The 23431-nt window shown below is 35.9% G+C and overlaps 1 protein-coding gene across 3 annotated transcripts; it reads left to right on the top strand.

The window, feature by feature from the left end:
* Positions 1-2686: 2686 nt before the first annotated feature.
* On the top strand, positions 2687-21391 carry LOC124961957 (aldo-keto reductase family 1 member C4-like). 3 transcript variants are annotated; one of them, XM_047521005.1, is made up of 9 exons: positions 2687-2823; positions 6811-6978; positions 7807-7923; positions 8742-8819; positions 16492-16614; positions 18656-18765; positions 19247-19412; positions 19785-19867; positions 21136-21391. In XM_047521005.1, the coding sequence occupies exons 1-9, from the start codon at positions 2740-2742 to the stop codon at positions 21176-21178; spliced, it is 972 nt and encodes a 323-aa protein (XP_047376961.1). In that variant the 5' UTR covers positions 2687-2739; the 3' UTR covers positions 21179-21391. The 3 variants fall into 3 exon arrangements, with proteins under 3 accessions (XP_047376961.1, XP_047376960.1, XP_047376962.1); XM_047521004.1 differs by lacking the exons at positions 19785-19867; positions 21136-21391 and adding an exon at positions 19931-21088; XM_047521006.1 differs by lacking the exons at positions 16492-16614; positions 19785-19867; positions 21136-21391 and adding an exon at positions 19931-21099.
* Positions 21392-23431: the final 2040 nt, after the last annotated feature.

The following is a 23431-nucleotide window of genomic DNA, read 5'->3' as shown; positions in this document are numbered from 1 at the left end:
CCTACATTGTTGTTTTTCATTTCCTGCTCATGGAATATTTTGTTGACAACAATCTGTAGTGGAGGCTTTCCATTTGTAAATTCTTTTACCTTTTGTTTATCATGGAAGGATTTTAATTCATTTTCAAATCTGAAGGTTAGTTTTGTTGGGTACAGGATTCTTGGTTGGCAACCATGTTCTTTCAGAGCTTGAAATATGTTGTTCCAGGCCCTTCTAACTTTTAGAGTCTAGGTTGAGAAGTTGGCTGCTATCCATATTGGTCTCCCCCTATATGTAATCTGATGCTTTTGTCTTACTGCCTTCAAATTCCTATCTTTTTTTTTGAATGTTAGGCATTTTCATTATAATGTGCCTTGGTGTGGACCTGTTATGTTTTGTGCATTTGGTGTTCTGTAAGCCTCTTGTATTTGATTTGCCATTTCATTCTTCAGGCTTGGGAAATTTTCTGATATTATTTCATTGAATAGGTTGTTCATTCCTTTGGTTTGTATCTCTGTGCCTTTCTCAATCCCAATAATTCTTAAATTTAGTCTTTTCATGATGTCCCATAGTTCTTGAAGATTCTGTTCATGATTTCTTACCATCTTCTCTGTTTGGGCAACTTTATTTTCAAGATTAAATATTTTGTCTTCATTGTATGAGGTTCTGTCTTCCAAGTGGTTTAGTCTTTTGGTGATGCTTTCCATTGAGTTTTTTATTTGGTTTATTGTTTCCTTCATTTCAAGAATTTCCATTTGTTTGGTTTTTTTTGTTTGTTTGTTTTGTTTTGTTTTGTTTTTTTAGAATCTATATCTCTTTGTTGAAATGATCTTTTGCTTCCTGCAGTTGCTCTTTCAGCTTATTGGTATTATCATTCATTGCCTGCATTTGCTCTCTTATCTCATCCTTTGCTTCGCAAATCATCTTGATCATGTATAATCTGAAGTCCTTTTCTGACATTTCTTCTAACATACTGTCATTGGATTCTATTAATATAGAATCTAGATTTGTTTGGGTCATTTTCTTCCCTTGTTTTTTCATGTTGTTCATGTATCTTCCCCTCTAGCAGTGCAGATCTGGGATATTGCAGATTTCCCCCTATAGGTTTATAGTGGCCCTATAGGTTTCCAAAACCTTTTCTTTAAGGGGTGATCAATATTAGCAGTGCCCAATTCAGACACTACGCAATCCTATACCAAATAGCCCCTATGAGGACAATAACAAAATTGTCATAGTAAACAGAATATGTTCAAATATTATCTTCAGTAAAACAGACATATTTTCAATAAGATCTGCAGTTTCAAATGGAGGACAAAGAGGATGCAGAGGGATGTAGAATGTGACTGTTAATTGGACAAGAAAAGAATATACAGAAGTTTTAGATAATAGAAAGGGTGAGAGTGTAATCAAAAGAAATTGGATGTTAGCATGCAAAAAAGAGAGAAAGAGACACTGAGGGAACAGGTAAACAAAAGGAAAAGAGAGCAAAAAAAGTAAAGAAATAAAAACAAATTTTTTCAATAAGGAGAAAAAAAAATTTACAGTATAACAGTCATATAGTAATGAAACCTTCCAGTCTTCAGTTGCCTGATGCATGAGAGGTATATGACAATGGGCTTCAAGCCTCCTGCAGGTGTCTCAGGATGAGATTTGCCCCACCTAAAGATCAGAGCTATGGCTTCCAGGATTATCCAAGATGGACACTCTGGCTTCAAAATGTGTTGGCAAATGGGGAGCTGCAGCTCAAGGTGTGGCTGTGGTCAGCAGGGAGGCCCTGGAGGCAGGATGCAGTTGGTCAGGCATGGTTCCTGGAGGTCGGGTGTGTTTGGCATGGTTGTGGGTTCCTGGAGGCTGGGTGCAATCAGTCAGTCTGAGGTCCTGGTGATAGGGCACAGTCAGTTGGTCTGGGGGTCCTGGCAGCAGGAAGCAGTCAGTGGATGTGAGGGTCCCAGAGGCAGGGAGTGTTTGGTTGGGCTGAGGGATCCTGGAGATGGGGCTCAGTCAGTCTGGCCAGGGGTCCTACAGGGCCTGGCTGTTGTCTCAAAATGGCGGCATCCACGTGTAATCAAACCTGCAGGTACTGTAACAGTGAACTTCCAGGCAACAGCAGGCAGCTGGTGTTCCACTGGCAGTCAGCGATCAGTTTGCTGACTGTTGTCGGACAATCGGGAGGTGAACCTCGTGCATTGGGTGATGGATAGGTGTAAGGCAGGCGATGGACAGGTGAGAGGCAGGCAAATGGTGGATGATAGACATCTGATGGTGAGCAATCTGCCTGTCTTTCCTTTTTTATCCTGCATCTTTTACAAATATATTATATTGGTTGTTATAGTATATTCCCTTCATTTTACACTGAATTAAAAGCCCACATTTTTATATTTAATAACTCTTATTCATAAACATTTATGTTTGACTTTGAATTGTTCAAACATTCCATTTAATCAGTGCATAAAATTTTACACAGCTGTGCTAAAATTGATAATATTTTAAGATTTCCTAAACACTATCACACTTTTATCACTGTGTAGTAATTTACATAAAATTGTTACATATGAAATAAGAGAACTGGTTCCAATTTTCTTCTTACATATCAAATATTTCTTTAATCTAATTCCACTTAAAAAATACTGGTTAACCATTAGATAGCAAGTACAATTGGTTAACAATTATACAAGTAATTTGGATTGTGAAATCCAGTTACATCTGCCCTGTTAAGGCAAAAGAAAGAGCAGAACCTGCTTAGACTGAGGGGAGACAGCAATGAATTCCAAACATCAGTACGTGGAGCTCAGTGATGGTCACTTCATTCCTCCACTGGGCTTTGGCACCTACAAACTTCAAGAGGTAAGAATAGTATGTTGGTTTGAGAGTTCAAAAGAAAGCAGATAAAGGATGAATGGAATCCAATCTGGGCTGTCAAGTTTCTTCCTTCCTCTGGACTCTGGGGCTCCTGTGTTTCTCTGTTTCTCTAGGCCAGATATTCCATAGACAGCACAGACAATGGTCAGACATGGTTCTATACCAGTTTCTGATTGTGTGGCCACTGACTGCACATTCTGAGCACTGCCCTCATCACCATATTTCAGTGTATTTACCAACTTGGTAGAAAAAATGACTGTCAGTCAAATGGCTTGTAGTGGAACTGGATTCTCTCTTAAATTCTGTACTTCAGGTAATCTTCTTAATTTCCAAGATGGCAAGGTCTAGAGACATATGTGTAGCAAAAAATGTACTGGAGATGAGAAGCATAGAATAAATGAAGGTGAACACTTCCTTTCCAATTTTAGGTAGCCTTTACCATCTTGAAGAAAATTTTGAACTTTGGCTGAGTAGAATTATTTGTGTGCTCTCAACAGCAGGAAATATACCTTAATGTATAGTATTACATCCTGATAAATAAACCTGGGATCTTACATGGGTATGTGGGAATTATTGGTCATCATTCATGTATGTTATATTGACAGATAAATCTCTGAGCTGGAATGAGCTAAGATCAGTAGACTGGAACAAATTTCAGATTCCATTATCATCCTCTGATCACTTACTTGACCACAGAGACTAGGTTCCTAAAGTTTGAATTTAAACTTTTTCCTCTGCAAGATTTAAGGAAACAAGCAGAGAGCAATTGAGAACTCCCCTAAAAGAATTTGGTTACATTTTCAGGCAAAGTGGCACAGAGTAGACAACTAGGATTACAGCCCTTCTCCAAGCACCTTCATAGCTAAGAAATTCAGGGGTAGAATGAATCAGCAGAGGGTGGAGGGCCCAGGAACCCACTCACTTTTTGATTTCATGGAAAAAGAAAATTTCTGAAAATGTTACAACAGAAAAGAGCATGTTTGATCACCCTTTTTATTCTTTAACAAATAAACCTTCAAATCATCATCCAAATTTAGTAGACCATGCAATAATTGTCAATTTCATTCTTATTATATTTGTCACAAAAGAAAGAGATTTTGTTTTAAAGGCTGATGCTTATGTGAATAATTATCTACAGGATGAGTATGATTCCTTATTTGTAAGTCTATATCCTTAGAGTATACATGTCTTTCCAGTCAGTGTTTAGTTCTACCATATAGAGATATGATGTTTCTAAAATATTTTTTGTGGTTAATGGATCTTTTATTTATTTAAATGTCATGCTGAGTATCAAACTCAGGGCCTCACACATGCCAGGCGAGCACTCTACCACTGAACCACAACACCAGCTCCTAAAGATATAATTTTGTGCCAGAGTTAACATGGCACACTGGTCTTTATTCAAGAGCCTGTTGGCAATCTTGCCCATGGCTAGCATGTGAGATAGATTTTCACTTTTTTATGACACATGGGGATGAAGGCTGTCTGGAAATGGTACAAACAGTGGAGTTTATTTATGTATTGTGCAGTCATGTTCACAGTACAGTTGTTTCAGGGCAGTGGCATAGGTTGCCTTAAGACCAGACACAATACATGGAGACTGCATACAGGCATATGTCCTTCCTGAGGAAGGCTTCTGGGGAGGGTCCAGCAGTGATAGGCTGAACAGACAGCACCTCCCTCTCACACGTTGCCTTGCCAAGCAGGGCTTCCTCTTCCTCATGGCATTTGGTCCAGTGAAGCCTGGCTTCATGACTGACAATTACCCTTTCCACAGTGCCCTCAGTTCTATCCCAGTAACCAGGAAAACAGAAATTTTAACATACAAATTTAAAATTCTTTTTTATTTTTTAGTTATACATGATTTTAGAGTTTGACATATTTATACAACCATGGACTGTATCTTATTCTAATTAGAAATGCAATTTGTGGATATGTATGATGTAGAGATACACTGTGGTATTTTTACATATGGGCATAGGAAAGTTAAGTCACATTATTCCACTCTTTCCTGTTCCTATTTTCCCTCCCTTCCTTTCATTGCCTAATTTCCTAATTTTCCTAATTTCCTAAGTTCTATTGTTCCTCTCCCTTCCCTCTTTTGTTTGTTAGCATGCATATATCAGAGAAAGAATTCAACCTTTGGTTTTTGGGATGGATTATTTCACTTAGCATGATAGTATCCAGGTCGATTTATTTATTTACTGGCAAATGTCATAAAGCCATTCTTTAGGGTTGAGTAATATCCCATTTTATGTATGTATATTATATATAAAATATACATATAATATATATATAATATATATACATTATATATATATATATATAATCTCACATTTTATTTATCCACTCATCTGATGAAAGGCACCAAGTTTCACTCCATAATTTAGTCTTTGTTAATCCAACTGCTATGAATACTGATGTGACTTCATCATTGAAGTATGCTGATTTTAACACCTCTGTATATATACTGAGAAGTTTACATATACTGGAAAAATATATAACAGAACAATCTTAATTTTTCCATTACTAATTTTTTGAGTAGTTTACATACTGCTTTTCATAGGTGTTGTCCCATTTTGTAGTCCCAACAGCAATATACAAGTGTACATTTTCCCCATATCCTTGACACCATTTATTGTTACTTGTATTATTACTAGTTGTCATTTAGAAGGTAGTGAGGTGAAATCTCAGTATAGTTTTCATTTGCATCTCTCTAACTTCTAGAGATTTGGACATTTTTCATGTATTTTGAACCATTTGTATCACTTCTTTTGAGAAATCTCTGCTTCATTTCTTTCGCATATATTGATTGGGTTTTTGTTTTGCTTTCTGTTAAGCTTTTTGAGTTCTTTGTATATTCTGTAAATTAATACCTTATCTTCAGTGTGAAAGGCAAAGATTATTTTCCCATTCTGTAGGCTCAAAAGAGTGGTTTTATATGCTAGGCTGCAGAAGCAGTGACATTACCAACATTCACTTGCTTAATTGGCTCATATAAGGAACATCCCAAGGAGCTGCTATCCTGTCATAGTTGGGAAAAACATCCTTTCCAGGCACCTTTCATTTACCTTCATTTTCAGTGTGCACAAAAGAAAGTCAGGGTCCTTCAAGATAATATATATCTGGATGAATAGGCCAGGTTTGCTCCCATTATTCTATAAGTGGCAGAAAGGGACATTCAGGGCAATGGCATTTTACTGTATCCCTTTTCTTTAGAATGATATGTCTAACTTCTTTTGGAGACTAGAATTGTGTTGTGTCCTAGCATAGGGTGTCGTATTAACCAGCCATACTGAAAACTTTAGGAAATTATCTGAATAAATTTTCTTGTAGGATATATTTTCCAAGTGGTTTCAAAATTCAACATAGAGGGGATTTATTATATTCTGTGTGTCTTCGTTGGGAGGAGATTTATAGAACCTTGCACAGAATTTATACAATCATTCCATGAACTCTCCCCCTGAGTTAATTTTACTTAGAGACTATATCACATAAATTATTGCATGAATATTCCTGTATGTTGGTTCCTGTGAGTCCTTCCAAAAATTCACTAAAATTGAGTTGCTTCTGGAGTCCTATGATGAAAATGGACTAGGATTTCTGTGTCTGAAGAGGATTCCTGAATGTCAGATTCTTATAACTAACTAGGAATAACCCATAAAAATGGGCTCGGAGTCATTACTGCAAATACTGATCTAACCACAAGTCATGGGCAAAGTTGAGTTATTTAAGGTCACTGCTTATGCTCATGACTTCCAATATTGCTCTTTGGATACTTCCCAAGTCTAACATAGGAAATAAATGAGCAGTCAAAGTTCAGGGGACTAGCTGTTTATTACGTAACTCAGTATTCTGAAAAACACATTGGAATATAATATTCCTTCCAGTTTAATGAGTTGTCTGTTTTGCTCACTATTAGTTACCACACTTATTATGATTCTTTAAATACACTTTTGGTTATTTCTCTAGGTTCCTAATAGTAATGTAACAGAGGCCACCAAAATAGCTATAGAAGCTGGTTTCCGCCATATTGACTGTGCTTATGTATACCAAGTAGAAGAGGAGGTAGGATTGGCTATTAGAAGCAAGATTGCAGATGGCACTGTGAAGAGAGAAGATATATTCTATACTTCAAAGGTATTGTGTATACAGTATACAAATTACTGCATGATTACTACAATGTGATATACAGAATTGGAAATTATGTTAGGTGATCAGTTGTGGGTGGAATGTAGATATTGGAATAATGTTTAGTCACATGTAATATCCAATTTCTAAAACAGATAAAGAATGTGAATTCCTGCCCACAGTCTACAAATTTGTGAATTTATAGTTCCTTTAATTTTCTGATTCTCTAATCAGCAGTATTTTTTTAGTTGGTGGTGGAACCAGATAGAATGATGACCAGATTATGGTTTCATTACCTTCTCAGTGATTTTTAAAATTTCTTATCATTCAAAATATTTACTGTTACCTTTGTCATTATCAAAGGACAATGTAGGAGAGCTCTATGGGTACTAAAATAAATATTGCTAAATGGTCTTAGTCATGTCTGGAACATAATGCAATAGTCAAAATGTGTTTCCCTTCAGTTATGTAAAAAATAATTACAAATTTTTATGTCATGAAATGAATAGATGAGATAGACTAACAGTAACTTCGTAATTTCTATGAAGCACTATTTGGAAATTCAATAATGTTATTTGTTAAAATGTTTATCACTTGAGTAATTCCTTCCATAGTTTAGTTGACTTAGTCATAATAATAAAAATATAATCCAGTTCACATGAATAGGTCCAATTACTGGAAACCCACGACCTGAAGAGAATATCTTCCCTGTGATCAATTTCCTTGTGTCAATTTCCAAGGAATTGACAAATAACTGTCTCAATATGAAGTTCAATAAATTTCCAAAATATGGGTAATATATTAATCCAGTCAAATTTACATCTTTAACCTCTGCAGCTGTGGTCAACTTTTCATCAACCAGAGCTGGTCCAGTCGTGTTTGGAAAGATCACTGGAAAAACTTTGTTTTGACTATGTTGATCTGTATCTTATTCATTTTCCAGTGACAATGAAGGTAGGCAATTTGCATCATCAAACCAATTTAATTTCATGACCATCATTATCATGAATGGTTGAAATAAGATTCTACTATAAATTAATATAAACTTAATATGACTTATAGAAAGTCCAAACTTTGACTACATTTATGGTTATAAGTAATCTTCAGAAACATTTCTGTATGTTGATCCATTACATCTACATCATTTTTGACTAGTTTTCTCCTAGCCTTCTCCTTTGGTGGTATGTATGACTTTAGGGCAGTTCAAGTTTCATGGTCATTAATATTTTATAGGGTCTTTCCATCTTCCAGTATCACATCAATCTTGAATTCAAACTTAAATGACCATCTTTGGTACACATACATATCATTGATCCCACATGTGTCTAGGTAGATAAAGAACGCTCTTTAGCCTCTGTCATTACTGAAATCCATTATTTCTGGAGAAGAAACTCATACATCCACAAAATTTCCCAGTGAGGCAATTACCCAGAAGAATATATAGAGACAATAAGATAACATAAATTAACTAGGAGACCTCATTAGGTGATTTGGAAAATCTCATTGAATCATATGTATATACACATATATATATATATTTATTTAAACATATATATAGATATAATTTGATGTAAGAGAGTACAGAAAACAAAGCCCTGAAAGTTATTTCTTTCACATCCATTTGTAAACATTTTGTAAATAGATGAATATAGAGTTTTGTTTTACTTATTTTATGGATGTTTAGTGTCCCATTCCATAGGTACACCTAAGAATATTGCTCTGCATGGACATAGAATTCAGCAAGATTGCTATTATGATCACTTCTATTCCAGACAGGGGAAGAGCTTTTTCCAAAAGATGAAAATGGAAGAATTATATATGACTCAGCAGATCTCTGTGCCATATGGGAGGTGAGTGTTTGAGAGAATGACTGAGAGTGAGAGTTCATGCTTTCTGCTGAAATTTTGGTGCTTGACATCATTATCTTCCAAAGAGGTTTTATTGTTGGAGTGGGGAGGAATGCATTAAATTACTGGAATGCAACACAGGGAAATAGAGGAGAAGAACTGATGACAGTGAGGATATTCAACTCCTGCCTCCACGTGCAATAATGTCGGATTCCCTAAAGAGACACAGAAATGCCTTTTCTGGCTGTGAACAATTTGTGCTATTCTATTTATCATTTTTTTTTCTCCTCCTCCCTCCTCCCTCCTCCTCCTCCTCCTCCTCCTCTCTCCTCCCTCCTCCTCCTTCTCTTCCTACTTCGTTCTCCCTCCTCCTCCTCCTCCTCCTCCCTCCTCCCTCTTCCTCCTTCTTCTTCTACTTCTTCTTCTCCTCCTTCTTTTCTCCTCAGCATTCCACATTAGTTTTTATTTTTTTTTCAAATTTAAGTTGTTCTAATGAGTTGTACATGGAAGTAGAGGCATTTATGTGTTTTGATATATCACAGATAAATGAAATGTAATCACTCATTTTTCTGATTATACATATTGCAGGATCACATCAGTCATTCAGTAATAAATTTACATGAGATAATAATGTCTCTTTCACTCTCTCACTCCTTTCCCATACCCCTTCTCCTCCCTTCACTCACCTCTGCCTAATATAAATGTAAGTCTTTACTTACCTATTCCTCCACTTATTGTGAATTAATATCCACATATCAGAGAAAACATTCAGCCTTTGGTTTTTTTGCGTTTGGCTTCTTTCACTTAGCATCACATTCTCTAACTTCATCCATTTACCAGTCAATGACAGAATTTCATTATTCTTTAAAGCTGAGTAATAAAATTTCATCATACATATGTACATATATATACAGATAGATATGAATATAGATAAAGATATATCACATTTTCTTTATTTATTCATCTGTTGAAGGGCATCTAGGTTGGTTTCATAGTTCAGTTATTGTGAATTGAGCTTCTATAAACATTGATGTGGCTGTATCACTGTAGTATGTTGATTTTAAGTCCTTTGGGTATAAACAAAAGAGTGGAATAACTGGGTCAAATTTTGGGCCCAATCCAAGTTTTCTGAGGCATCTTCATACTGCTTTCCATAATGGTTGCACCAATTTACATTCTGACCAGCAATGTATGATTGTACCATTTTCCCCACATCCTCACCAACATTTATTGTTGTTTTTATTCTTGATAATTGCCAATCTGATTGAAGTGAGATGAAATCTTAGAGTTGTTTTGATTTTCATTTCTCTAATTGCTAGAGATGTTGAACATTTTTTCTTATATTTGTTTATCAATTGTATATCTTCTTCTATGAATTGTCTGTTCAGTTCCTTAGCCCACTTATTGTCTTGGTTATTTGTTGTTTTTCTTTTTTGGTGTTAATGTTTTTTGAGATTTTTATATATCCTTGAGATTAATGCTTTACCTGAGGTTCATGTGGTAAAGATATTCTTCCACTCTGTTGCCTCTCTCTTCATATTATTGATTGTTACTTTTGCTGAAAAGAAAAAACAAACTTCTCATTCTTGATTTAACTTCTTTGACTTTAGGGGTCTTGTTATGGAAATCAGTTCCTAGGCTGACATGGAGAAGATTTGGGCCTACTTTATCTTTTAGCCATCACAGGGTCCCTGTTCTAGTGCCTAAAACTTTGATCCACCATGATTTGAATTTCATGCAGGGTGAGAGATAAGGGTTTAATTTCAATTCTTTACATATGACTGTCCATTTTTTCCAGCACCGTTTGTTGAATAAGTATCTTTTCTCCAGTGAAGATTTTTGGCACCTTAGTCCAGTATGAGATACCTGTATTTATGTGCATATGTCTTTGTGTCTTCTAATCTGAACCATTGGTCTACATGTCTGTTTTGGTGTCAATACTGTGCTGTTTTTATTACTCTAACTCTGTAGTATAGTTTAAGGTCTGGTATTATTATGCTTTCTGCTTCAGTTTTCTTGCTAAAGATTGCTTTGGTTATTCTGGGTTTCTTATTTTTACAAATAAATGTTATGATTTCTTTCTCTAGTTCTATGAAAAGAGAATTTGTATTAAATTTATATAATGCTTTTGATAGTATGGCCATTTTGACAATATTAATTCTGCCTATCCAGGAGCATGGACTGTTTTTCCATCTTCTAAGGTCCTCTTTAATTTCTTTTGTTAGTGTTCCATAAATTTTTTTGTCGAGGTCTCTCACCTTTTGTGTTAGCTTGATTCCCAAATATTTTACTTTAATTTTTGTGGTGATTGTGAATGGGACAGTGTTCTTTATTTCTTTTTCAGAGGATCCATTACTGATGTATAGAAACGTGTTTGATTTATGGGTACTGATTTTATATCCTGCTAGTTTGCTGAATTCATTTATTAGTTCTACAATGTTTTGGGTGGAATTTTTTGAATCTTCCAAATATAGAATCATATCATTAGCAAATAGTGATAGCTTGAGTTCTTCCGTACCTATTTGTATACCTTTAATTTCTTTCCTCTACTTGTTCTGGCTAGATTTTCAAGGAAAATGTTGAAAAACCATAGTGAAAGAGGGTATCCTTGTCTTGTTCCAGTTTTTAGAGTGAATGTTTTCAATTTTTCTCTGTCTAGATCATGTTGAACTTGGATTTAGCATATATGACTTTTATAATGTTGAGGCATGTTCCTACTATCCCTAGTTGTTCTATTTCCTTCTAGGTACTGTATTTTGTCAAATGCTTTTTCTGCATCTGTTAAGGTGATCATATGATGAATTACATTTATTGATTTCCATATGTTGAAGCAACTCTTCATCCCTTGGATGAACCCTATTTTCTTATGGTGCACTGTTTATTGAATATGTTTTTGTATGCAAGTTGCCAGCATTTCCTTGAGAATTTTTGCATCTATATTAATGAGGGATATTGGTCTGAATACTTTGTTTTATGTGTCCTTTTCTGCTTTTCATATCAGGGTGATAACATCCTCATAGAATGAGTTTGGAAGTGTTCCCTCCTTTTCTATTTCATGGAATAATTTAAGGAACATTTTAGTTAATTCTTCTTTGAAGGACTTGTAGAACTCGGCTGAGAATCCATCTTGAGAATCCATTTTGTTAATTGGTAGCTTTTAATGTTTTCCATTTCATTACTTGAAATTATTCTGTTTATATTGTGTATGACCTTCTGATTCATTTTAGGTAGGTCATATGTCTCCAGAAATTTGTCAATTTCTATTATATTGGAGTATGAATTTTCACATTAATTTCTAATTATCTTTTGTACTTCAGTTATGTCTATTGTGATATTTTCTTTTTCATCACATATTTTAGTAATTTGGGTTTTCTTTCTTTCTCTGTTATTTTATTGATTTTTTTCAATGAATCAACTTTTTGTTTTGTCAATTTTTCTAATAGTTTCTTCTGTTTTAATTTCATTGATTTTTATCTCTTATTTTAATTATTTCCTGTCTTCTACTGTTTGTGGTGTTGATTTGTTCTTCTATTTCTAGGACTTTTAGATGTAATGTTAGATTATTTATTTGTTGACTTTTTTTTTTTTTTAGCATTAAGTCCATAGGTTTTTTTAATTAATTAATTTACTTTTTCCTTTTAGAGACTGCATTCTGATTCATTGTACACAAATAGGGTACGTGATTTTGTTTCTATGGTTGTACATGATGTAGATTCATACTACACCATTTGTGTAATCATACATGTACATAGGGTAACAATGTCTGTCTCATTCCACAATTTTACATAACCCCCTCTAATTTCCTTTTACATAATCTAAAGTTCCTCCATTTTCCTCTCACTCTCCACACTCCACCCCCATTACATATCATCATCCACTTAATTTCCTCTAGGTACTGCTTTCATAGTATCTCACAGGGTTTGGTGTGTAGTATTGGTATTCTCATTGACCTCTAAGTACTTTTTCATTTCACCGTTGATTTCTTTTACTATCCATTCTTCGCTCAATAGTGCATTATTTAGTCTCCATGTGTTAAAGTAGCTTCTATTTTGTATTTTATTGTTGATTTGTAATTTCAATCCATTATGATCTGATAGAATACAGGGCATTATCTCCATTTTTTTAATATTTGCCAAGAGTTGCTTTCTGGCATAAGATGTGGTCTATTTAAGGAAAGGATTCATATTCTGCTGAGAAGAAATGTGCATTCACTTGTCCATGGATGAAATATTCCATATACTTCCATTAAGTTTAAATTATTGATCATATTATTTAGTTCTACACTTTCTTTATTTAGCTTCATTTGTCCAGTAGTGTGAAAGGTTTGTTAAAATCACCCAGTACTATCTTTTTATGGTCTATTTAATTTTTTGAAATCGAGAAGGGATTTTTTGACATACATAGAAGCTCCATTGTTTGGAGCATAAATATTTAGAATCATTATGTCTTGCTGCTGTATAATTTCCTTCAGTACAATGAAATAACCTTCTTTGTCATTCCTGATTAACTTTGGCTTGACTTTCACTTTGTCTGATATGAAGTTGGAAACCTCTGCTTGTTTACACAATCCATATGAGTGATGTGTTTTTTCCCATCCTTTCACCTTCCATCTGTGGATGTCTTTGCATATGAGGTGAGTCTCTTGGAGACAGCATATTGTTGGGTCTTGTTAATTAATACAATCTGCAAGTTTAAGTCTTTTCATTGATTAGTTTATTCCATTAATATTCAAGATTATTACTGAGATATGACTTGCATTCCCAGTCATTTGGCTTATTTCTGGTTTTTGGTTTGATTTAGTTTGTTTTTTGATTATTCCTTTAGTATAGTTCCTCCCTTTGGTGGTTTTCACTTTTTTTTTTTTTTTTTCACTTCATCCTTGTGGAATATTTTGTTGAGAATGTTCTGAGATGTAGGCTTTCTAATCATGAATTCTTCATTTTTATATCTCATGGAAGGTTATTATTTCAAATTCAAATCTGAAACAATTTTGCTGGATATAAAATTCTTGGTTGGCATTCATTATGTTTCAGAGCTTGAAAACTCTTGTTCCATGACCTCCTAGCCTTGAGAGTCTGGGTTAAGAAATCAGCTGAGATTCAAATTTGTTTTCACCTATACATAGTTTGCATTGTTTTTCCTCTCATAGCCTTTAATATTTTATCCTAATTCTGTGTTTTGATCATTTTCATTATAATGTGTCTTTGTGCAGGTCTGCTGTAATTTTATATATTTGGGGCCCTGTATGCCTCCTGTATTTGACTTTGCATTTCATTCTTTAGGTTTGAGAAATTTTCTGATATTATGTCATTGAAAATATTATGCATTCCTTTGGTTTGTGTCTCTTCTCCATCTTCTATCATGATAACTGAAATTTAGTCTCTTCATGAATCCCATAATTCTTGGAAGTTCTGTTCATGATTGTTAGCATCATTGCTGCATATTTCACTTCATTTACAATATTAAGTATTTTGTCTTCATTGTCTTAGATTCTGTCTTTCAACTGATCTTGTCTGTTAGTGATGCTTTCCATTGAATTTATAATTTGATTTTTGATTTCTTCATTTTGAGGATTTCTGCTATTTTTCACAATCTCTAAGTCCTTATTGAACTGATCTTTCACTTCTTGTATTTTGTCTTTGATTTCACTCTTTATATCATTCTTTTCTTCCCAGATCATATTAGGTACTTTCTAAATGCCTTCTTGGGCATTTCTTCTATTGCTTTGTCAGAGGTTTCTCTTATTGGGGCAGCTTGGTTTGCTCCCCTTGTTTTCCATAGTTGTCTGTGTGTTCTCCCATCTAGTTGTGTGGATCTGGGGTACTACAGATTCTACCCTGTAGACCTATTTTGTCACTGAAGATTTCCAGTATCCTACATTTCAAAAGGAGACTGATATCAACAATACCCAGTGCAAACAATATACAGCCTCAAATCTAATAGCTCCCAGGAGGTGTCCGCTGCCCTCTCACTAAAACAGCAAAGAAGAGTTCAATCACTGTCTGCAATAAAAAGAGAAAATTTGCTGAATGGATTTAAAATCTCAAATAGTGGGGGAAGATAAAACAGAAACAGTGCAGGGCATGGTGTTCATGAGGGAGAAAGAGACAATCCAGAAGAAAATCCACACAGGAAGAGTGAAGAGAAACCAAAAGAGATTGGATGCTAGGTGGAAAAAAGGCAGGAAAGGAATCTTGGAAGATAGAAAAGTGAGAAGAATAATACATATAAAGAGAAAAATAATTAAAAATATAAGAATATATAGCAGAGGGCTGGGGATATAGCTCAGTTGGTAGAGTGCTTGCCTTGCAAGCACAAGGCCCTGGGTTCAATCCCCAGCACCGCAAAAAAAAAAAAAAAAAAAAAAAAAAAAAAGAAAAAAGAATATATAGCCGAACTACAAAACACCATGCATATATCACAGTCTTCAAGAGACTGATGCAGAAAAAACACACCCTTCTCCAAATATGGTGTACAGAGATGCCAGAGAAGAAAGAAATAAAAATAAAATAAATCATGGTGGAAAATTGAACAACTATTTCTGTGAGCTTCCAAATGCTTCTTTGCCCTGTCTCTGATTTCCCACAAGTGTGCCTGGCCCAGAATGGGCCTGTCAGACCCAGTGAATACCTCATTGGTCTAGGCCTGAGATATCCTAGGTTCGGCAATGTTGTAATCCCAAGATCTCAATGCCACTGGAATTTGGAGAGACCACCAGGGATGAGCAATTCTGAGAGACAGGAATTAGATGGTGGCAACACCCACTCCCAGGAGGAAGACCCCAGTTGCAGCCAAACCCATAGACACCTGGACACTGAACTTCCAGGTCCCGGCTGGTGTGCCCAGACTGGAGAAGCTACACTCCACAATAGCAGTGGCAGCAATCACACTGGCACCCCAAATAAACCCCAGACTCTGACTGGCATCTCAAACTGGATGTAGCTGTGGGCAACCAAACCTGACATCCCTCTGGCTGTGGACCTCTGGGCAGTGGTGGAAGTGGTAGTAGCAGGAGTTGGTGGCAGCAAGCAGGGGTTCAGCAGCAACTGTAATATTGGTAATATTGGCAACAGGTGGGGTACTGTGGCAGTGGTGGTGGCAGAGTTGACTGTAGATACAGTTGCAGCAGCAACCAGAGAGAAGACCACTGGGTGACGTCCAGGGAGTGGCAGAGGCCTTAGCAGCAGCACTGTTAAGTTAGCAGCAGCAGCATCCGTGTCCATGGCAGCCAGGCATCTGAGGCAGCGTAGAGGACAACAGACCTCCAGAAGATGGCAACTGTGACTTCATCAACAGCAGCAGCACCCAGAGAAAAGGCCTCGGAACACCTGTTGCAGTGGTATCAGGGTCAGCTGTGACCCAGGAGAAAACTTCTGGGCAATAGCAGAGGTGGCAGACAGCAGTGCCTAGGGAAAAGGTTTCCAGGTATTTGCAGCAGGGTGGGCAGCCTTGGTCCCTGGAGAATACACCTCTGTGCAGCTGTAGCAGTTCACTCAGGGGCAGCTGCATTCTGACCCCCAGAGAAGATCTCTGGCATCTGCTCATTTTCCTCTTCTTAACACTAATTTAGCCAGCTAAATTGTGATTTCTAAACGTACCACTCTTATCACTCTATATTGCATTCATATTGACAGTTGATTGTAGAAATGACTCTTCACAACCCCTTCCTCCCAAGGCCATGGAGAAGTGTAAGGATGCAGGATTGGCCAAATCCATTGGGGTATCCAACTTTAACCGCAGGCAGCTGGAGATGATCCTGAATAAACCAGGCCTCAGGTATAAGCCTGTCTGCAACCAGGTGAGACCCATGAGCTTCATCACCATCTCTTCTTCTTTTACTTGTTTCTCCACAATTGCCATGAGTCCTATTCCTCAGTTCATTTTCCGTTGTGGAACAGAAGAGTCAAGATTAGTGCCACTGTTTTGGAGGGTGTGGAGGGCTCTCAATTGTTATCTCTGCTGGGTGACTCCCTTGTGACAATGAGGGAAGACCTTAGTGTCCAGTTTATGGAGGAATCTTGTGATGTAGATGTGACCAAGGAGGAGAGTGACTGTTCATCCCATTTTAGGGGTAAGGTGACCTTGCCCTTGACCTCTTGGTGAATGTCCTTTGGAGGGAATTGTGTGTAGGAAATGCCAGCATACATGAATGTGAAGTGAATGAGAAATGAGTGAAAACTAGGAAAGTTCAGCAGTCAGGATTTATGTGGAAGTTGGGTATACAGAATCTTTTATCTTTTATTTGGATTCCTGGATCTAGAGGTACAGTTAACAGGAAGAGTAAAGAAGAGCTTTTGAAAGTTCAAGAATTGAGAGGAAGTTACTTATTTATGGTGATACTGATGTTGGATTAAATCCACAGTTAGGAACTTTAACCACAATGTATGGTTAGCCTTGTGCCTGACCCCCTCTTACCTGCTTTCTGATGACAAATCAACTGTGTAATCCCATCTAGTCTGTGCAAGGTTCTGTGCTAATGTACACTCTATAAATTTGCTCATGGAGTAATGGTCTTTGGTTGGAAACTATTCATGAATTTCATATAGGTTGAAAGAGCACCATAAATTTAATACAAATGTTAAAAAGGTGGAAATAAATTTAGAATTGAATTTACCCTAATTGTTTATCATGAAAAATTTCAAACATACAAAAAAGTGAGATTATAGTACACGATATTCATATTACCCATCATATATCTAAAATTGTGACCTTTTGGATCACTGTGAGATGTTGATTTATGTTGATATACCTGCATACTTATGTATAGTATTTTCCAAATTCTCTTCAAGGCAAATTATAGACCAAACTATTCACTCTTAGAGACCTCACAGGGTATCTTCTAGGAATAAATCTGATTTCTCATAGCACATATTTATTACTGTATCTAATATTATTAGTAAGTCTCTAACATCACCTAAATCCAATCTGTGTTCAAATTTCCCATTACTTTTCTGAAATATCTTTTATACCTTTTTCTCATTTCCACAATGAAACTCTGATTCACATTTTGCTTTCTTTTATTTTTTTAATGATCTTTTCACACAGACTCTTCACTCAATGCTTTTCCAAATAATATTGATTTTTTCCAAACTCTCTTTTTATATCGATTAACTTGTTTACATTCCCATTCTCAGTCAGTAAGTAGTTAGACTTGAATTTCTTATTTTAATTCAAGGGTCTATTAAGGAGCCAAGGCAACCAGGGTGGTCTTAGTTACTGGGTTTTCCAACAAGCTAGAACAAGTTCAGACATGTTACTCAGAGTAGTAGACATGAGTTTATTAGAAAGATAAGAAAGGGGAAAAGGTGAAACTATCAAGGAACAGAGTGAATCCTCTCAGACAGGACAGGGATGGCATGCCCACCCTGCTTTCCAGTTTTATTGGGAGTTCCATATAAGATTTCAGAGCCTGCCCAGATTCACTCCTTGACTGTTGACACACAGTAGGTTTGCATGAGGTTTCCAAGTCTCATGGTGCATGTTTTTGTCCTACAGTGGGGAGATTTTCAAGTATTCTTCACTTTGGCCCATGCTGACTGGATCTATTAGAACATATTCTTAGGAATTATGGTTAGGGGAAATTGTCTAAACTGCCTGTGTTCTGGAATCTGGTTTTATTGTTTTTGATGAACAAATTACCCAGATATCTCCTCTAAAACACCTACCAAATGTCCTTCATACTTGTCCTCATGAGTCATTAGCCAAATTCTTGATTTATGACACAATTTGAATCCAAGTTGCACCATTTTTAAAGTTTAGCTTCTTTTTTCTGTTATTTTGTTTTTATATTAACATTAGCCTTTTGTAAATTTAGAAACCTTATGTCTTCTCCACTGCAGGTAGAATGCCATGTTTATCACAATCAGAGGAAACTGCTGGACTTCTGCAAATCAAAAGGCATTGTTCTGGTTGCCTATGGTGCTCTTGGGACTCAAAGATACGACCAGAGGTAATGAGAAAATGAGGATTTTTACTTAAAATTATATTGTTAATGAAAAATTTATAGTCCTATAAGGCTCATATTTCAGAAGATTACTCTCAACTGACCCTGGGAGAGGGGAGAATTTACATTTCTGAGAAGATCCCAAAAGACACTGATGCTGCTGGCCCAGGACCATATCTGAGGATGCCAATTTAGAGTAGATGAAAGAGACCTAAGTCTGGGTAGTGGGTTCAGTGGTGCTTGCTTTTGAACCCACTGATTTTGGAGGCTAAAACAGTAAGATTGAAAACTTGAGGCTAGCCTCAGGAACTTAGTGAGACCCTGTGTCAAAATAAAACTAAAAAGGTAGGCTTTTGGCTCTGTGGTAGAATCCCATTGAATTCAACTCCAGTAAACTAAACCCCCCCAAACAAGAAAAAAATAAATAAATGAAGGGCTCCTGACTAACTAATTTTCAGGATTTCAGCATCTCTGTCTTTTCTCCCAGTGTTGACCAGAGTGCCCCAGTTCTCTTGGATGATCCAGTTCTTGGTGCCTTGGCAATAAAACACAAGCGATCTCCAGCCCTGATTGCCTTGCGTTACCAGCTGCAGCGTGGGCTTGTGGTCCTGGTCAAGAGTTTCAATGAGAAACGGATCAAAGAGAACATTCAGGTATAGTGGAGGCCTGTGGGTATTTGGGTTGCTAAACAGTATTCTTCACTTGTGTGCTTCTTTTGAATATATTAGTACATTTTTGAGTCATATCAATATCCCTGAATGTCTTTCACAGGTAAATGTGGAATAACATTAGCTTTATTTTGCTGCAGCATCTTTTTGAGATTTCTTTTTGACTGTAGTTAGTGCAATTTCTGTATATTATATGCCAAAAGTGATTTCTATTTAATTTTCACCTAATATTTATTGTGCATTTCTTTGTTTTGATCAAATCTTTAATAACTTTTGGAAATTTATCTGATTTCACTGGATTTCTAGTTTTGGCAATGTGTACACTAAATATGCTAAAAACTTTCACTTGTGTGATAGGTTTTTGATTTTGAGTTGACTGCAGAAGACATGAAAGACCTAGATGGCCTGAACAGAAATTTTCGATATTTTCTCGTAAAGTTGTAAGTAACTTTGGAAGATGCGACCTTTGCTTGTTTATTTTCGAGTCTTTCCCTCCTTTTCAGTGCAGTCTTGATCAGAACCCACACACTGCATTTGGCTCAAAAAAATCTTCCATTGATGCTGTTGGGAGAACATTTGGTTTGAAGCTTGAAAATGTGGGCATCTCAATGCAGAGGATAAAATCGTTTTTGAGAAGAGAGATTCAACAGTAAAGGAAGAGTGTGCAGAAAAAATACCCTTGTTGAACCAATTGATAGAAAAGACAAAATCTTTACTCATTTTTTATATGCTTTGTGTTTATAGAATCTGGTATTGGACATATATTACAAGTGAGGATTAACAAGTAATATATTACCCTCTGCCTGTGAGAAATTTAATTCATTATAGAAATAAAGGTGATGATGATGAAAGAGGATTTGCTATAGCATCTTTTTATAAAATTGAAATAAATCTGATGATGTATGAAAGGAGATTAGGTAATGCACAATTACATGTGCTTAAATATTGGCAGATATATCATTATCATTACTAGTATCTTTGTTAATACAACTATAAATGAAGGACAAAGTAAGAACATAATGTCAAGAGACAGTAGCAAGACATTGGCCATTCTCACTACATATTAAATACTTCAACAAGTAACGATTTTCCATTGTGCTACCTGTAAATTATAGAGATCTTAATATGATAGGGTGAGCTCCTAGTATTTGCAAGTCTCTCTTACAATCAAGAATCTTTCCATATCTTAATGTAGCATTACATACCATGTGCTAGACAGTAAGCAAATAATTAATGAATTAGTTAAGTGGAAGTGACATTGCTAGCAATATACTGCACACCCCAAATCCTTTTTATATTGGTCAGTATCTGAATTTGACCTTATACTAAACATGGCATAAATGGAGGTGTCCTCCTGCACAAAGTAAGTAAATAAACATGGTGCATTCTGTTTTTGCTTTCCCTGAGAATATGATAAAAGAAGGGAATTCTTGGCTTTAGTAGATATACTATAGAGGTAGGGGAGATGAATACAAGTGAATTCTTGTTTCTGTTAATTCTTTTTGTTATGTTCTGAGCAAGAGAATAAGATTTCAATAATTTAGTTATAAGTGTAAGAAAAGTTTTTTTATATGGTATGATCATGAAAGTAGAAATGTCAGATTAACCCCACTGGGGAAATATAATGAAGCACCCTTGGATGTCACTTGTTTAGCCCTATTGAAATGGAGTCACTTAGTCTGTTACACATTTTTCTTTCTCATTTTAGTGTTGCTGACCATCCAAATTATCCTTTTGCTGATGAATATTGATATGGACACCTTCATCATATCTTCTACTAGTATCTCCCACCTTGATAGAGATGTGTGAGATGGCTAAGGTGCTGATGATTGGATACATCACTTCTGTTAATCCATGCTTCTTAGCAACTCCCATTCTGCTACAGCAAGGATCACTAGTCCACTAAAGAAGGCACTAAGTTTTCAACGATTTTGGAAAACAAAATAAAATTGCATTCCTCAAGATTCTTACCTTCACCATTTCTGTTATATTTATATTTTGATTCATTTTAACCCTTTATGAACTAAAACTAATTAGGCTACAAGCCTGTAAGCAGGGGTTTGGAGATGCTAACACAGTTCTGGGGTGGGAGTAGAGAGGAGTTTTCAGGTTCTAAGTATGTAGCTGTTGATATTGATGAGTTAGTCTTTTTCCAGTCCATAGAGTTACCCCAAAGAGATTGCATTGAGATCATGGTTTTTGTTCTGCAAGATGAAGCACAGAGGGCAAGGATGAGCAGCAGTCCAAGGGCTCTCTTTCTGCAGCTCAAGGAACACAGGTTCTGGAAACTGGGGAGTGACATTTTCCTTTCAGATGGTTGTCAATGATTTGAGAGGATAACCTGCCAAGTTAGCATCTTGAATCAGACCTGCTAAGGTGAAGAGGACAGCGTTGAACACTCACCTTCTTGGGAAACATCTTTGAATTTTTTTTTTTATTTTTGGCCATTATAATTATACGTAATAAAAGATTCATGATGCCAAATTCATACATGCACATAACATTTGATTAATCTCATTCCTCATTACTTCCCCCTTCTTTGTCCTCCTCCCTCCCCCTGATCTACTTGTTCTGCTTTCCAGAACTCCCTTCTATTATTGTTATTTTAATTCCAAAGACATAAAGTACATTTATATATGAGGATGATTTGAAATATTGATTTACTCTACTATATTCATGCATGGAAATAGCATAATAGGGTCGATTTTCTTTCCCCAGTTACTTCCCTGTGCCTTCCCTTTTGCCCTGCCTCCTTCCTCTAATTTTCCTCCTCTACTCTGCCTTTCTTCCTTACAACAAAAATACTTTTGATAATTATATTATGGAGACATAAAGGAACTTTTTACATGCTTTATTCAATGCCATAGCTATAGTCATGATTACTATTTTAAAGAAAAGCTGAAGCAACTCTAATCACAATATGTTTGGAAATATATGTGTTTGTTAGGGTGCATTTACTGAATGGAATCTCATATATTACTGAGACATGTAGAATATAGAATGATGTGAAAAAAATGTTGCATTGGAAAAGTTCGAATTTGTCCCATGGAAACATCAAGAGATCATCTGTATCTGGTGAATGAACACTATAGAAGATCTATGCATTTTCAGTTATATAAAGAAACGAGAAAGCATGCAATAAAGAAAAACGTGGTTCCAAATGGCAGGCAATGTCAGTGTGTTTACCCACCATTGCAAACGCTGCCTACCACAATATGGTCTTGGTACATAGGTGGTGTCATCAGAGCTATAAATTTCTACCCTCAAAGCAAAATAACTGTACTTAAAGTCACTGCAATTTCTCTAGTCACAATCTTTGGAAGATATTATGTAACAAATCTGTGCTTATCATCTCTAAAACACCTTATTCATTCTCCTAGCCAATCATGTAGCTTAACTTCTTAGAGAGTTGCTAAAATTAGATGACATGCCTCAGCAGTTCAGAGGCAGCTTGTTACTCAAATTCAAGAAAATACCAGATTCCATGGCACATGTAAGATGCAGAAAATAAATTCTAAGTTACATAATGAATGGACCACATTCATTAGGTGCCATTTTTATGTACCTTAGAAAAAGGTTCCCACAAAATCTTTATATACCATTGAAAATAAAAGAAAATGAATTTTATTTTTCTCATGTTTAATGAAAATAATTAGAATAACTACCAGTAGTCTTTTCCAGTGCAAGGGAAATGGACCATGACTCTAGAAGAGTGGAGGACAAAATTCAGACCCTTTTCAACATTGCTGCAGCTTCTGCAAATACCGTGATCAAGCAAAGGGGCTTATATTTCCAGGGGGATTCAGCAGCTTTCAAAGATTATTTATGCTCTCGAATGTAGACAAAATGCAGTAACTGCAGGGAATTTAAGAATTATTTATTATCTTCAGTGGTTACTTTTGTTTTGATATCACATAACAAAAAATCTGATAAAATTATCATATTGGTTTAAGCTGATAAACAGGTTTATTTCAATAACAGGTTTATTTACACATAAGTCTAAA

The sequence above is a fragment of the Sciurus carolinensis genome, chromosome 12, assembly GCF_902686445.1.
Source record: "Sciurus carolinensis chromosome 12, mSciCar1.2, whole genome shotgun sequence".
NCBI lineage: Eukaryota > Metazoa > Chordata > Mammalia > Rodentia > Sciuridae > Sciurus > Sciurus carolinensis.
This window is presented reverse-complemented; position numbering and strand designations above follow the sequence as displayed.